We start from the raw sequence: 17,238 nt of genomic DNA on the forward strand, positions 1-17,238 counted from the left end.
TTACCGTTTAGAATCTAAATTGGCTATTAAAGAAATCCGAAGAACTAAGTCCAATCTGATTCACTCAGAACATGATGTCCTTCATCAAACTCTGCAATTTTTGTTAGTTATTTTTGATTGGTTAACTACAAAACGAGATATTTAGATGTTTATAAAAATAGTTTTTAACAAATTTGTTTGTTTGTGCAGATCTTTGTTGTACTTGCCGCCGTTTTGGCTATTGTTGCTGCTAAACCACAATACATAGTACCAGCTATTTCATATGGTGCTTATCCATCTGCATACTCAGCATACGCTGCTGCACCCGCATACGCTGCAACCGCATATTCTGGATACGCTCCATACTATTCTGGATATGGTACATACCAATACTACTAAGGAATTTTGAATCAATTATTATATTAATTCTTGTAAATTTTTAAATTTTGTTTTTGATTATTGTTAAAATTTAATGTAATAAATTCGTCTTTGTTCTATATAAATGTTATTAATGTTTAATTTCCAGGAAATATATTTCTTGGAGTCGCGAATATCTCAAAAAAGGTTTGGTGAAATCAAGCTGTTTTTCTCTGCTAGATTATATAAAACATACTTTTGTCTTTACATTGCATTTTTGTTCGATTGAGTGAGATTGTGTAGTTTTCTCAATAATTCTAGAAATTCCATACGGTGGATCGCTTTATATAAATAATTGATTTCATAGCTCGTACGCTTTGTATATTATATTGCGTATAATATTATTTGTGGCATAGATAGATTTATTAGTATAGCATCATACAAAGTATGATCGTGGTGAATGTGGTCCTTTGGAACATGAACAAGAACTTAATTAGTTAGGTAATTCTTGTAATCATTAGTAAATCATAACAATTATTATTGTACCACTAACAGTCACTTATGTGCCACGCTGGACAATTTCTATCTAGTAAACAAATAACACTGCACAATATTCTTCCACTCTTCGTTTAGACTATTAATGGGTCTTAGGCTTGGCTATGTTGGTCTTCTATACCAAAACTTATTACATCCCTAAGCGAGAGGGTCAAAAGACCTCACGGTCTTTTGACCCTCTTTACACCTTTTATGATAAGGATCAGGAATCAACTGGTGAGAGAAAGAAGATAACTACAACTTATATTCCGCCGTGCATAAATAAACTCCTGAGTCGGTATGTAGACTGATGGAAAATCGGGAAAAAAAGTCAATCTTAGCGTCAAAGCATCCATTTTGTATACACCGGGAAAAATAGTGACAAGCAAAGCATTTTGATGGTTTCGGAGAGGGGGGGGGGTTTAAGTAAACTGGAAAATAAATGAATCCTAACCGGATGAATTCAAGAGCGATTTTCTTGTTACAATATGCTCTTTTATGGAAAAATAGTGGCAGACACTTCAGACTGGCTGTATGACGACAATTTGAAATCAGGTGTGGAAGATGTCCCAAAACTGTAAAACAAAGTAAATAAAAACTGAAAAAATTTTGCCGCTTGAAAAATGAGTTTTATAACGACCGCACAAACTTTACACAATACTGGCAGACATTTCTCTGCTTTAAATGTATTTCTTTAAACTACTATTGCAAATCAGGAAAATACTTTATTCCTTTTAAAATAATTTCCCATAAAACTGTTATGTTAAATATGCCTACTTTTAAAGAAAAACCTCCCAGGGCAAATTTTCAGAATTGATTTAGACTAAGCTCAACTTCACATAAAAAAATTAAACCTTCTATCCAAAATTTCCTGGCGCTCGTACATCCTTAAGGAACATGTTTTCAAGAATGTCATCAATCAATCGTACATATTTCGTGTTCAATAATACTATTGCCATCTAAATTATTTTAGTATGATTTTGAAATATCAATACATAACTATCTTGATTTTCTTTAATGGTAAATCCTTTTAGATTGTTATCTGATACTTATTTAATATGTAATAATAATTATTATAATAATAACAATTTCATTGTAGTATGACGTTATTGTAATTGATAATTTTATTGTACGTATTTTTATTACTTGTTTTTTTTTTAAAGATCCTTGTTTTACGTATTGTTTCTACTTCTGTATACAATATTTTGTATCTAAAAATCGTTCCAAATCAATTCCCAAACGAGTATTATAGATTGGCAATCACCTACTCACAGAAATTTTCCCACAATCGAATCACGTATACCTTTCAGGATATGAAATTATTATTATTAATTTAGTCAACAATGTTCAAATTGGTGTAATATGGGAATAACTGTCGTAAGAATTCGTGTGATTGTCCGTCGGCTTTGGAATGATGTCTAGAAAAATGTGCCAGAATGGTTTTTTAGCACATAAAAATTTGCAAAAGTATCTAATAAACAATTAAAGCTGAAAAAAAGGTATTTCGTTTTTCGCCAATATTTCTGTAAATATTAATTTATAAGAAATTTAAATAAAACGCGTGAAAACAAACAATTGACTGAGTTAATTGTTGAAATACCATGCATAGTCATTGTTGATTTCTTTATCATATTACACAAACAAACATGTGACACATACATAACTGATAATCAAGTATAGTACATATTATAAAATTTCTGCCTAATTGGCGCCCTCACGGGTAAACAGTGATGTTTACGAAAAAATGTTTCTAACAAAAGTTGTTAAATTTTTGATAAGGAACATTTTTTACATTTAAACTTTTGTTCTATCTCTAACGGTTTACACGATGGGTCCTACGTTTTTCGTTTTTGAGTTATCGTGTCCACAGACGGACGGACGGACGGACAACCGGAAATGGACTAAGTAGGTGATTTTATGAACACCCTTGACAAAATTTTTTTCCTAGCATCATTATTTTTAAGCGTCACAAACTTGGGACTAAACTTAATATACTATGTATATTTCATATATACATGGTATAATAATGGAAATAGACTTCCGGGAATGAAAGTTATTTCTTGGAAATTTCTTCCTCTTAAAGAATTTTTTTTAAAGTTTTTTTAATAAAGTGTTTTATGAGAAACGAAATACCTTTTTTCTTCATCTTTAATTATTTATAACTTTTACAATTGTTTTTTATGTGTAAGAACTCTTCTAGTACATTTTTCTAGACATCCTTCCGAATCTAATAAGCTATCACACGATTTTCACGACCAGTATTTCTATGTTTCACCAATTTGAGCTAAATAATTCCTTGGCGCTTTCGAGCTAAATACTGTATGACAATCGATAATGCCCATGTATGGCTGTTAGCCCATTATGTAGCCCATTAACTGTGGCTATATTTAAATATTTTTCAGTGAGTTAAATGAAGTGCCCTATCCATATTTTTTACGCCGTTTTTGTTGGTAAGTAAATCTAATAATGCATATATAGAGGTTTTATGATGTTTATACCAGATTTTTTTCTATATATTTTATTTTATTTTGAATCACAACCATGCAACCAGCTATGTGTGACCACTAATGTTAACACGTGTATCGGTTGATATGCTTTATATGCAGGGACATTTTTTTTTCTAACACTATTTTTGAACATGTTACATATATCAAAACTTTGTATATAAAGACAGTTCGATTTATGAAAATTATATCAAAACTCAATTTACTTTGTTACCACAAGCATCAACAAACAAACAAACCTTTCAAGATGTTCAAATACGTAAGTGATTTAATTTGTTCATAGTTTAAGATAGTACGAGCAAAAACGCAAGTTTGGACTTGTGGTTGAAATTATTTTTACCTAACTTTAATGAAGAATCGTCTCCAATTTCGATAAAACTCTGTATATAAGGTAATTTTGACCCAAAAAATACAAAAATCGGTTTCATTTAACGATTGGGCGAATAATTCTCGAGATAATACCGGAAATCGATCCGAAATATCGTTTTTTTCGAAAATTACTCGGCCAATCGCCAAATAAACTCGATTTTTGATTTTCTTGGGTCAAAATTACCTTATAAACTGAGTTTCATCAAATTCTGAAACAAATAATTTTTTACGATTTTTTCGAATTTTTCTAAGGGGTACCCCTTGAAAAAATTGCAAAAAATCGAAACAAATTTATCGTCCCCAATTTCGATAAAACTCTGTATATAAGGTAATTTTGACCCAAAAAATACAAAAATCGGATTCATTTAACGATTAGGCGAATAATTCTCGAGATAATACCGGAAATCGATCCGAAACATCGTTTTTTTCGAAAATTACTCGGCCGATCGCCAAATAAACTCGATTTTTGAATTTCTTGGGTCCAAATTACCTTATAAACTGAGTTTCATCAAATTCCGAAACAAATAATTTTTTACGATTTTTTCGAATTTTTCTAAGGGGTACCCCTTGAAAAAATTGCAAAAAAACGATACAAATTTATCGTCTCCAATTTCGATAAAACTCTTTTTATAAGGTAATTTTGACCCAAGAAATACAAAAATCGGTTTCATTTAGGCGAATAATTCTCGAGATAATATCGGAAATCGATCCGAAATATCGTTTTTTTCGAAAATTACTCGGCCAATCGCCAAATAAACACGATTTTTGAATTTCTTGGGTCAAAATTACCTTATAAACTGTGTTTCATCAAATTCCGAAACAAATAATTTTTTACGATTTTTTCGAATTTTTCTTAGGGGTGACCCCCAAAATTTTCGGAATTGATTGGAATTGATTTAGACTTACTCCAACTTCATTTAAAAAAAATCATGCCTTTCATCCAAAAATGCCCTAGCGCTCGTACCTCCTTAAGGGAATTAATTTTAATTCTATTTATTATTTTATAGTTCGCTGTTGTATTTGCTGCACTTTTGGCAGTTGTTGCCGCTAAACCAAGTTTGGTAGCACCAGCTGTTGCATACTCTGCTGCCGCTTATCCAGCTGCCTACTCAGCATACGGTGCAGCAGCATATACTGCATACGGTTCTCCATACGCTGCAGCCGCATATTCACCATACTATGCTGGTTATGGTTCAGCTTACAGATATTATTAGGAACTTGGACTGAAATATATTTATGGAAATTGACACGACCTACAAGAGTTTGGCACCATTATCAAAATTTGTTTTGTTATTTATATTCACTGTATTATTAGTTAATACATGTTACTTGAATAAATCTTAGTTGTTATAGCAAAATATATTTATGCTTTATATTTAATCAAGATAAAAATATCCTACCATCCCAAAGGATCAGTGATTTCACCTAACATTTTCAGGTACAGCAACGAAATTTGGTACAGTTATTCATTGGACTTTTAATTTGGAGACTTGTTTCTGCCTAAAACATCAAAGATCATGATATAAACAAGTGAAAACAAACAATTGACTGAGTTAATTGTTGAAATGCCATGCATAGTCAGTGTTGATTTCTTTATCTCATAACACATACAAACATGTGACACATACATAACTGATAATCAAGTATAGTACACATTATAAAATTTTCGCCTAATTGGCGCCCTCACGGGTAAACAGTGATGTTTGCGAAAAAATGTTTCAAACAAAAGTTGTTTAATTTTTGAAAAGGAACATTTTTTACATTTAAACTTTTGTTCTATCTCTAACGGTTTACAAGATGGGTCCTACGGACCCAAGACCCAATTGACCTATGATGCTCATTTACGAACTTGACCTCACTTTTTACGTCCTGAGTACGCTGTAAAAATTTCAGCTCGATATCTTTTACGTTTTTGAGTTATCGTGTCCACAGACAGACGAACAACCGGAAATGGACTAATTAGGTGATTTTATGAAACCTATGACAAAATTATTTTCCTAGCATCATTATTTTTAAGCGTTACAAACTTGGGACTAAACTTAAAATACTATGTATATTTCATATATACATGGTATAAAAACGAGACACTTAAATATTTAACTCAGAGTAAAAATTGTCTAATTGCCAAATTGTATTAATTTATGGGGCAGAAATACGTGTCTGTGGACAGTTTTAACATTCTATCTCATCGGAAATTATAATAATTTTCAGCTACGAGATTTGCACCGATTAGGCAGGCAGTCAAGAATATCAGTTAATAAAAAGCTTGTCTTAATTAAAACAAATAATTTTAGGATAAAATAATATGAAACAATAACAATGTTAATATTTATTATAATACAAACATGTTTTTGTTTATGAACTGGTATAGGCGTGGTTGACTCTAAATACACATAAAATTTTATTAATATCACAAGGTCACTAATAATATAGTTTGCACTGTTTGAGAAGACAACAACCGGTAGGTAATGGATGAAAATAAAAAACTTGTTACTATAAATTAATATATTAATACATATACATTAGTGATTGGACGAATATTCACATTCGCATTCTCGAATATTCGCATATTTGTTAACATTCGCAAAAAACGATGCGAATGTTTTTGATGAAACATCATCATCATTTGGTATCATAAATTGGAAAATAAGCCCAAACTTCACTAATATGTACTTTACTCATATTTTTAGATCACTTTCTTCTGAATTTTCTCCGCATCTGTCACACGCGGGAGTCTTTTTCCAATCTGATGTTGGAACTTGTTCAGGTTATTATGCCCTGTGAGTAACTCTACGATGACTCTAATATCAGCTCTGTTTAGTTTCAAGATCTCCTCGGCTCTGTTACCGAGCGAGTTTCCTTCATACAACAGGCTTTTGGCGATTCGCCCTCCCTCGTATCTGGTCCATGCCTTTAATTGTTGGTTTTTCAGATTATCTCCTAATCTGTTAAGACCTTCTTGGTATGACATCCTCGCAAGCTTTTCTTGAGTGGGTCATGGTGGGTAACAGTTTGGCCAGCTTGTCTGCTCTCTCATTACCGTTCCAACCAGAGTCTTCAGTTTGCCTGATACACTTCAACTCATTTAAATTTATTTTACTAAATTCATTTAAAATATAGAATTCATAGATAGAGGATATTATTAGTTATCCGCTAAAAGTATTTATTATTTGCCTAGCCTGTTTTTTCCTAAGCGGTACAATTCCGTGAGTATATTTTTCGTAAGAATCCAACATGATAAGCTTGAAAATCGGGGGCGAATCATGGAATTTGATAAAGGAATAAGGAAGATATTTGTGTCGAGCGCCTCATTTGAAAGTTAACATTCGCATTCGCGAATATTAGAAATAAACATTCGCTTTCGCATTCAGAAATGTTCAAAATTAAACATTCGTCCCATCACTTCAATACATACCTAGTAATAAAAAAAGAATATATTACCGGAATATAATTATATAAATTTTACATCTTTATAATACGAAATACTGGAGCCAATTACATGCTAAATTTTACTTTACTTGCTACATTCATCCTTAGAACACGTAGAAGATTTGTTTTTTTTTTATTAATTAGTTTTAATTAGAAACCAAAAAAAAAAAACATTTTGATATTTTAAAACGTAAATTGTAAAAATTCACCTTATAATTCGCCTTTCTAAAATTCTAAATAGAGGAAACATAAATAAGCTATTTTGTAAAATGTTAACTTTCAGTATGACCTTGTAGTCCTTGAAGATGAAATAAAATTGAATTAATTTAATTAGTGAATTTTAATGTAGCATTTAATTATCTAAGTTGGTAAATTAATTTGAATTATAGTTTTTGTCAAATTTAGAAAAGTCACAAAAACTAAAATAAATGTCAGTTACAAAAATATTGAGGTAGAATATTTAGAATTTGGCTTTATTTTTTACTAGTTGTGAACTACCCGCTTTGCTGGGCAACATCCCCACTTGCACCCCTCCCTCGACATTTCCTTTCGTTGGATAACAGTTTTGTAATGTACACGTCATGCTCTTTTATTTGATACCCCACTTAGGTATATTTGTAAATATTCGATAATTCCTTCCCACTTTCTCGCTACACCTTTCTACCCTCCGAAGGTTAAAAGTAGATAAAAACAATAGATCTTTGAAGCTGGTTGTATATCGTGTCAATATTTGAGCTTAATCGATGCACAACTTTTTAGTTTTTGAAGCATATCCCTTTCAACCCCTATTTCAACCCCTTACCCTACTATAATATGGATGCATTATACATAAAAAACCTTCCTCTTGAATCACTCTATCTATTAAAAAAAACCGCATCAAAATCCGATGCGTAGTTTCAAAGATTTAAGCGAACAAAGAGACATAGGGACAGAAAAAGCGACTTTGTTTTATAATATGTAGTGATGATGATATATTAAATAGTAATCAGTAAAGCTGAAAACTCAGCATGATAAGTTCATCGTTGATTTACATTGTGTTAATTTAGCTTACCATTTATCACGAATTTACGTAGTTAGAGAAGATACAATATCTTAGTTTTTTAACTTGGTGTATCGATGGAACAGATTTGGATGTACCTAGATGAGCTCATTTGATTCATAAAAGTAATAAGAAAAAATTATATCTGTCTTCGAAATTTGTTTAGTAGCTGTTTTCTTTTGGAGATATTCAAAAGCACTATCATATGAGCACAGCTAGAAAAGCAATGTTCTTTATAATTAAAATAATTTTAATAATTTACATATTGTCGATGGTCAAGAATGAAAAGTCATGATCTATGTGAAAAAGTCAGCCTTCAAATACGTCACAATTGGTGGCTCTAGTGATCTGGAACATACATAATGCAAAAAAAAATATAAAACATATAAGTAACTTTGGTATTTTGATACCTCATGACATTAGTCTGAGAATAATAAATAACAATTGAAAGCAAACAATTGGCTGAGTTAATTGAAGAAGAACTCTCTATAGCCATATTAAATTTTTTCCGAATCGATTCGGTATATTACTTCCTATATATTGAACAATTTTGGTACACTTTTGCAATTTCGAAAAAATTTCTATTTGGCCCATTTTATACTATCTGACTGGATTTTTGCGCCCCCACAGGTAAAAAAGTATGTTTACGAAAAAAAATTTCAAACAAAAGTTGTTTATTTTTTTATAGGGAATATTTTTTATTCTTAAACTTCTATCTCGGACGGTTTAAAAGATTAATTCGTAAATTAATTAAATTTTAAACTATATATCTAATAAAATATTAACGAAGATTTTATCTATACAATAAGCATATTTAAGGAAGTGTGTTTATGAAATAAAATTTGATTTGCTAAAAATTAATAATTTTTTTGTAGGCTCGACAAAAACACCCCCATGTGACGTAAGCTAATTTATGCAAACAAGTAAAGTAGAGTATTTATTTGATTTATCAATGATATTTAAAAGTTGTCAAGGCAAACATATCACATAAAAGAAAATATACAATGTGTTTAATAAACATTCAGCAAGTCTCTACGATTGTGTTCATGTAATTTACTATTTTTGGAACTATGGTCCTTATCGCACGTTATAATTTGTTTGCTGGTTGGGGAGTAAAACTAAACAAGTGAAAACAAGCAATTGATTGAGTTAATTGTTGAAATACCATGCATAGTCAGTGTTGATTTCTTGATCACATTACACATACAAACATGTGACACATACATAACTGATAATCAAGTATAGTACATATTATAAAATTTCCGCCTATTGGTGCCCTCACGGGTAAACAGTGATGTTTACGAAAAAATGTTTCAAACAAAAGTTGTTTAATTTTTGATAAGGAACATTTTTTACATTTAAACTTTTGTTCTATCTCTAACGGTTTACAAGATGGGTTCTACGGACCCAAGACCCAATTCACTTATAATGGTCATTTACGAACTTTACCTCACTTTTTACGTCCTGAGTACGCTGTAAAAATTTCAGCTCGATATCTTTTTTCGTTTTGAGTTATCGTGTCCACAAACGGACGGACGGACAACCGAAAATGGACTTATTAGGTGATTCTATGAACACCTATAGCAAAATTTTGAGCGTGGCATCAATATTTTTAAGCGTTACAAACTTGGGACTAAACTTAGTATACCTTGCATATTACATATATGCATGGTATAAAAATACTCCAGCGCGTGTTAAGTTCGAACATCGTTTGAATTATGTTTGAATATTTAAAAATCCCCTGTATAATTTATTGAAAGACAAATATATAATTTATAGGTAGGTATAGGTAAATAGATATTATTTAATAGTTATTGTAGCGGATACTTGACTTGTAAAACAGTCTTGTTAGTCTTGTTAGATATGTGTTGAAGTTAATACTGAATGACTTCAACAAAAGAGAAAGTAATTGTTAAGAAATAAACATATGTGACTAACTAAATAAATTGACCAACAACTAACTGACATGACTGTATAATAACTAGATACACTGAAATATATCTTTATGTCGTAAAGGATGTCCTCCATTATGAGCAGAAATTTTATATTTATAAAAAATACATTAAATAAAGACATTAAGGATGTATGAGCATGACAACAATGTTTGATTTAAAGGCTCAAAATTTGTTTGTAGGTAGTCTTTTACTCAAAGAATATGTGGTTAAAATTTCAGCTTAAGTATCCGTGCAAATTTTTAAGAAAAAAGTCATTAAAAATCGATATAAAATACATTGGCTCTTATGGAGGAATCTCAAAAAACGACATATTTTGGAAGTTTTTGATAATTTTCATTTGGAATGAATGAAAACTAATTTAAAAAAAACTTTTTAATAGAAAGTAAACATATTAGCAATGAATTAGAAAAGAAAAAAACTAAGTGTCACCGTCCATATAAGGGATGTAAGAGCAGGGTAGATTAAGGGTTGAAATTACTTTTATCTTATTTTCAACTTTGATGATGAATTTTGTTATAACTTCATGAATGTAGACGAAAAATAAGAATAAAATTTTTCGATATGTGTCTTGGTTTTCGAAATATCGAAAGCTAAATAATTAAACAAAATTTTCAATTTTCGATATTTTGAAAAATAAGCCAGATATCGAAAAATTTTATTCTTACTTTTCGTCTTATATCGTCAAGTAATAATATAAATTTATCATCAAAGTTGAAAATAAGATAAAAATAATTTCATCTATTCATATCTATTTTTAATTTTGTGCCCCACTACCATGCATTAAGTTAACTACTTGTTATAATTGGGGTAATTAAGATATTACGAGCACCAAGGCAATTTAAGATTTAGGTTTGAAATTATTTGTACGTCATTTTCAACTCTGATGATAAATCTCTATCTCTATTATATTATAAACTAGCTGTGAACTACCCGCTTTGCTGGGCAACATCCCCACTTGCACCCCTCCCTCCACATTTCCTTTCGTTGGATAACAGTTTTGTAATGTACACGTCATGCTCTTTTATTTGATACCCCACTTAGGTATATTTGTAAATATTCGATAATTCCTTCCCACTTTCTCGCTACACCTTTCTACCCTCCGAAGGTTAAAAGTAGATAAAAACAATAAATCTTTGAAGCTGGTTGTATATCGTGTCAATATTTGAGCTTAATCGATGCACAACTTTTTTAGTTTTTGAAGCATATCCCTTTCAACCCCTATTTCAACCCCTTACTCTACTATAATATGGATGTATTATACATAAAAACCTTCCTCTTGAATCACTCTATCCGCATCAAAATCCGTTGCGTAGTTTCAAAGATTTAAGCGTACAAAGGGACATAGGGACAGAGAAAGCGACTTTGTTTTATACTATGTATTGATGCCAAAGTAAGCATGTTTGTTTGTTTGTTTGAACGATTATAGAATTTTTTGTATAAATTAGGATAGGTAGTAATTAGTAGTTTTTTCGTAAAACCTTGCGTGTTTTTCATTTATAATCTTAGTGTATTTTTCGTTCATAAACTTAGTGTTTTTCGTATAAACTTATAAGTTAATTAAGTATAACATAAATTTATCTCCGAATAGTAACAAACAGACTTTCGTTCTGGATGTTGTTACCGAAATTCCCAGTTTAGCCATCCAAATTTCTCTTCGGCTTATTAATTTCCCATTCCTTTTTTTGTTGTTGTTCTGCTTTAGGAAATTCATGTAAAATATTATTCACTGAATTACATTCAGTTACACGGCAATGTCTATTTAATGGCATATTTTTTATTTTCAAATAAAATTTCGGATTTCAAAACAAACCAAAAATAACATATCCATCCAAATTTAGCCAATCTGAATTATTTATTCGAAGATTATCATTCTAAATAGCATTTAATTAACATTCATAATTATGGTGAAGCTATACATCTGTATAATATTCTATGCCTATAAAGTGACCTGATTAGTAGGATTGTCCATCATACATAGGAATCATATGATATATGACATTTGATATTCAATGACCTTGAACTAACAGTAGAATCACTTAATTTTACGCACAAAACAATAAAATCAATCGTTTAGATATTATTAAGTAATAAAATCTTATTCAACTTGACCCAGTATCATTCAAATCATTAAAATATAGTCATCATCAATATGTTGGTGATATTATTTCACAATTATTATATTAATAAAAATATTAATAAATATTCATATTTTAGCATTCCGTTGCTAAAATTGTTTGCACATAAAATTGTTGTGTTTTTAGCCACGGGTTCAGGGTAGCCACGGGTTACAGTAACTACGGGAGTGGCTATTTCTCACGGGTCAAGTTAGTATCTATTTTACAGATATTTGGGTTTCTATATAAAATTGAAAGTTGGTATTGACTAAAATTGGTAAATTTCTTTCCAAGATATGTTACTAGAGATAGAAGCCGTTAACTTTTAAGCCCACTTTTTCGTCGCGACTAAAAACAACTCCATTAAAATGTAATCAAGTTTTATCATCAAAATTTTTTTGTCAAACTTTCGCACTTACTCACTTCAAAGCTTGTAACTTGTGAAATATTTACCTGAAGAAAAAGTCATAGCAAATTTCGTCTGCTTTTTAAAAACTTGTCCAAAGTCTTCAAAACCAGATACGTGAAAATCACAGTGTTTGATCTCTGGTGTGCCATATATGCTTACCGCACATATGTATATAGACTGATAAACACAATACCACTCCTTTACGTTGTCCAATCGGGTAATAAAAGTTTATGAGTAAAATATCAACGAAGCCTTCGTTGCGTAAAAAATTCGTATCACACTTGATCAACTTTTTCCTCAAAATTTAAATATTTATTATTTTTTGAATAATATCTTCAAAATTAACGAAAAATTTGAATAATAATTAATTTTGGTTGTACCACCTGTTAACAATTTTTTCGTATATAAATACCAAACGTAAGTGCTAATCTACAGAATTAAAGAAAATCTTAAATTAATTACTTACATTTTAAAGTATCATCTACTTATAAAACCAAAAATGATTCGTTTGGTAAGTCCATCTTATAATTATAATTTTATTTATTTTTACATTGTTATCCATTTTAATATTAAAGAACTTAAATTTTATAATTTAATTAAAAAAAACAACTATATTTAATATTTCAATTCAATAATATCTAAAAAGTGCAATAGTTAAACGCAATTTAATATATTATGGCTAATAGCTCGTTTTGTAATTAACCAATAAAAAACAAGTGAAAACAAACAATTGACTGAGTTCATTGTTGAAATATCATGTATAGATCTATCATATTACACATGCATATATGTCACACATAAATAACTGATATTCCCATATAATACATACTATATAATTTACGCCTAATTTGCGCCCTCATGGGTAAACAGTGATGTTTACGAAAAAGTGTTCCAAACAAATATTTTTTCCAATATTTTTAACATTTAAACTTTTGTTTTATCTCTAACGGTTTACAATATGGGCCCTATGGACCCAAGACCCAATTGACCTATGTTGCTCATTTACGAACTCGACCTCACTTTTTACGTCCTGAGTACGCTGTAAAATTTCAGCTTGATATCTTTTTTCGTTTTTGAGTTATCGAGTTGACAGACGGACGGACGGACGGACAGATGGACAACCAAAAATGGACTAGTCAGGTGATTTTAAGAACACCTATACCAAAATTTTGTTAGTAACATCAAAATTTTTAAGCTTTACACACTTGGGACTAAACTTAGTATACCTTGCATATTACAAACTTATACGCATGGTATAAAAAATACCCTAAGCCTAAGTTGCAGAGGTTGATGGGAGACATCATGTTTTGACATCAGATTTGACCTAATTTAGATCCTAAAAAGTATAAAAGATAGAATAAAACTTTTGGCTAAAAAGTTGATTCTCATAAAATAAATAACTCATTTGAAATTTTTCGAAAATCGTCTGATTTCGGACGAATTGTGACTTAAAATTGTATTATTATAGCATTTAATCGAAAGAAAATACGCTTAAAGTGTATCGATAATGCTAGGTCCAAGTCACGGATACAGACAAATGTCCTATATAGCCCTTGACAATTTTTGGCTAAGGCATTTTTCTGTAGTTTTTTCTTTCGATTAAATGCAATAATGACATTTATCCAGTAATCTTATGATTGAAGTTAATATAACTTTGTATTTTAACTTTGCAGGCAGTTGGAGTAAGCATGCTAGTAGCCGCAGTTATGGCTCGTCCAAGTTTAAACCATGGAGGACTTTCAAGTTTACCATTATCTCTAAGTTTACCACCAGCAAGTTTATCTGCATCAAGTATATCAGCAAGTCCAATCATTACATCGGGACCTGTAATTAACTCAATCCCTTCAATATCCGCACCTATTATAGACCCACTTCCATTATCCAGTGCTCCAATAATAGACCCACTTTCATTATCAGCTGCACATCATCTTTCGTTATCAGATGCTTCACTTATCGATCAACTTTCGTTAGCAAGTGCTTCCATCATTGATCCTCACCCATTGTCATCTCATTCAATAATTGATCCCTTGTCAACCGCTCAAATTAATCTCAATACAATTCCTTTATCACATGCTCCACTTAATCTGAATTCAATATCTTTGGCATCTGCTCCAGTTATTGAACCTGCAATTTCATTGTCTTCAGCACCAATTATTCAATCTGCACCTTTACATGTATCAAACATAAGAGTATCAGCTCCAGTTTCAAACTGGTAGTATTGATACTTTATTGAAATATTGATACTTTATTGAAATATGTTGTTTGTTTTGTTAATGTTATAAAAAATTTATTTAGTTATTAAAAGTTAAAAAAATATCTAAGTGTTTTGTTTTTGTTTCAATTTTTTAATCTTTGTAGACCCTACAACACATAGAGGAAGAGACCTATGGCTACGCTGCTTAATATTCAACACACCTTCCTTTTTGGAACCATGTTACTTATCGCACGATATTTGTTTGCTGGTTGGAAGTTAAAACCAAAAAAACTGCTACAGACACCAAAACCCGACGTCTAGGTTACCTACGAAACTAAAATTTTTTCAATCGAATCAGCTAGCCATTAATTTTAAGAAAATGTAAAAATCTTGTATTGACAATTCGCCTGAAATATTAATTTAAAAAAAAATTGACAATTTATTTCCAGCCACTGAAAGGGCTATTTTAAATGTCATACAGGTGATTAAAAAGAAAAATAAAAATGTAATGCATAACAGTCCTTTTATTTTAACATAAAAGTATTATGTACATATAAAAACGATTCAATGGCTCTTCTTTCAAAGTCTATATTAAACGAGTACTGGAGCAGCGGTGTATGGTGAATAAGCTGGTGCGTAAGCGTATGGGGAAGCAAAATATGGTGCTGCAGCGTATGGTGCATAGGCTGGTGCAACTGCATATGGAGCGGCAGCAGCTACAAGTGGTGCAGCTAAACCATTATAATTCCTAGCAATCACTTGAGAACTGGTTGCTGTTACATAGGCAGCTGGTGCTGCAGCAACTAATGGTGCTGCTACTGGTGCTGCTACAACTGGTGCTAAAACTCCTGGTTTAGCTTCTGGTTTTGGTGCACATGATACACAAGCAACAATGGCGAATACAACAATAGCCTATAAAATAAAGAATAAATTAATTAATCTAAATTTTCATCTCGTATAGTCGAAAACTAGTCAAAACTACAAATAGAATAATTTAAAGCTTGTATAGTAATTAAAATATTCCGGACCACGTGATAGATGCGTTATAATGAAGCCTCAACTATGAATTAGAAAACTGCCGTTGAAGTAAAAGCTATTAAACTTCAAAATTTATTATTAATTGGTCAAATTACGTCGAATTACTAAAGGTGATGGTAATGAAAACAAAAAATTGACTGAGATAAATGTAGAAATACTATGTATGGACAGTGTTAATGTCACTCTTAGGTAGCTACAGTCGTGTAATAAGGCACGTCTGTGGTGTCACACACGTATTACTGATATAATTTGAAACCTCACGGGTAAATAATGATGTTTAGAAAAAAATGTTCCATACAAAAGTTGTTTCTGTTTTTAAAAGGAATATTTTTTATATTTAAAATTTTGTTCTATCTGTAACGGTTTACAATATGGATCCTAAGGACCCAAGACCCAATTGACTTCCGTTGCTATGAACCATTTCAGGATTACGTGGTAACAACCAGTAATTTTCTGTCAGTATATCCTTAAGTCTTTATCACTAATACGAACTTTAGATTATTATTAATTATTTAATTTAATTCACTTACTGATTTGAACATTTTGAATTTGTTTTGTTTTGATTAACAATTAGTTAAAAACTGTTTTAAAATGTGCGTTTGATTAACTGATACATTTTCAATCCGCCATCAATCTATTTATACTTATTTTTCGTCTTTGATGATTCCTCCAATCCCAATTACATTTTTTTTAAATGAAATGTGTAATACGTTTAAGTAATTACACATTAAACTTTTGTAGTAGGTACCTATTAGTGATGGGACGAATATTCGTCATGCATTTTTATACCATGCATGTATACAATATGCCAGGTATACTAAGTTTAGTCCCAAGTTTGTAACGCTTAAAAATATTGATACTACGAATACAATTTTGGTATAGGTGTTCATAAAATCACCTAATTAGTCCATACCCGGTTGTCCGTCCGTCCATCTGTGGGCATGATAACTAAAAAACGAATAAAGATATAAAGCTGAAAGTTTTACAACACACTCAAGACGTAAAAAGTGATTCTCTTTTCAGTTGCTGATTCACTTTTTAATGATGTTTTTAGTATTAGGAAAATATCTATAAACTGTTACATTCGAATCATGTTTGCCTAAACACTTATTATTAACTCATTTAATATAAAGGTATATTTTTTTCGTTAAAATTCTTTATTACTTGTCTAGCCTGTTTTTCCTAAGCGGCGGTACAATTTGATCTCTTGATTTTATTTTTATTCAAAAGCCAACATGATAAGCTTGAAAATGAGGGGTGAATAATAAAATTTGATAAAATAATAAGGAAGGTCTATGGGCAGGACAGAATAAAACT

General features: G+C 30.8%; 3 protein-coding genes across 4 annotated transcripts; 2 read left to right on the forward strand and 1 right to left on the reverse strand.

The window, feature by feature from the left end:
- The first annotated feature begins 2,213 nt into the window (after nucleotides 1-2,213).
- LOC123298402 lies at nucleotides 2,214-5,103 on the forward strand. 2 transcript variants are annotated; one of them, XM_044880397.1, is made up of 2 exons: nucleotides 2,214-2,225; nucleotides 4,751-5,103. In XM_044880397.1, the coding sequence occupies exons 1-2, from the start codon at nucleotides 2,214-2,216 to the stop codon at nucleotides 4,955-4,957; spliced, it is 219 nt and encodes a 72-aa protein (XP_044736332.1). In that variant the 3' UTR covers nucleotides 4,958-5,103. The 2 variants fall into 2 exon arrangements, with proteins under 2 accessions (XP_044736332.1, XP_044736331.1); XM_044880396.1 differs by lacking the exon at nucleotides 2,214-2,225 and adding an exon at nucleotides 3,479-3,633.
- Nucleotides 5,104-13,176: 8,073 nt separating this feature from the next.
- On the forward strand, nucleotides 13,177-14,905 carry LOC123297682 (histone-lysine N-methyltransferase, H3 lysine-9 specific-like). The gene is made up of 2 exons (XM_044879432.1): nucleotides 13,177-13,200; nucleotides 14,363-14,905. The coding sequence occupies exons 1-2, from the start codon at nucleotides 13,189-13,191 to the stop codon at nucleotides 14,903-14,905; spliced, it is 555 nt and encodes a 184-aa protein (XP_044735367.1). The 5' UTR covers nucleotides 13,177-13,188.
- Nucleotides 14,906-15,389: 484 nt separating this feature from the next.
- LOC123298380 (cuticle protein 16.5-like) lies at nucleotides 15,390-16,476 on the reverse strand. Its single transcript, XM_044880368.1, has 2 exons — nucleotides 16,452-16,476; nucleotides 15,390-15,795 (listed from the first exon to the last, which is right to left on the reverse strand). The coding sequence occupies exons 1-2, from the start codon at nucleotides 16,461-16,463 to the stop codon at nucleotides 15,475-15,477; spliced, it is 333 nt and encodes a 110-aa protein (XP_044736303.1). The 5' UTR covers nucleotides 16,464-16,476; the 3' UTR covers nucleotides 15,390-15,474.
- Nucleotides 16,477-17,238: the final 762 nt, after the last annotated feature.

Source organism: Chrysoperla carnea, chromosome 4, assembly GCF_905475395.1.
Source record: "Chrysoperla carnea chromosome 4, inChrCarn1.1, whole genome shotgun sequence".
Taxonomy (NCBI): Eukaryota; Metazoa; Arthropoda; class Insecta; order Neuroptera; family Chrysopidae; genus Chrysoperla; species Chrysoperla carnea.

Coding starts and splice junctions, on each gene's coding strand:
- LOC123298402 (XM_044880396.1), top strand. CDS start 3,553: ATGAAAATTATATCAAAACTCAATTTACTTTGTTACCACAAGCATCAA. Junction 3,634..4,750: donor CTTTCAAGATGTTCAAATAC/GTAAGTGATTTA, acceptor ATTATTTTATAG/TTCGCTGTTGTATTTGCTGC.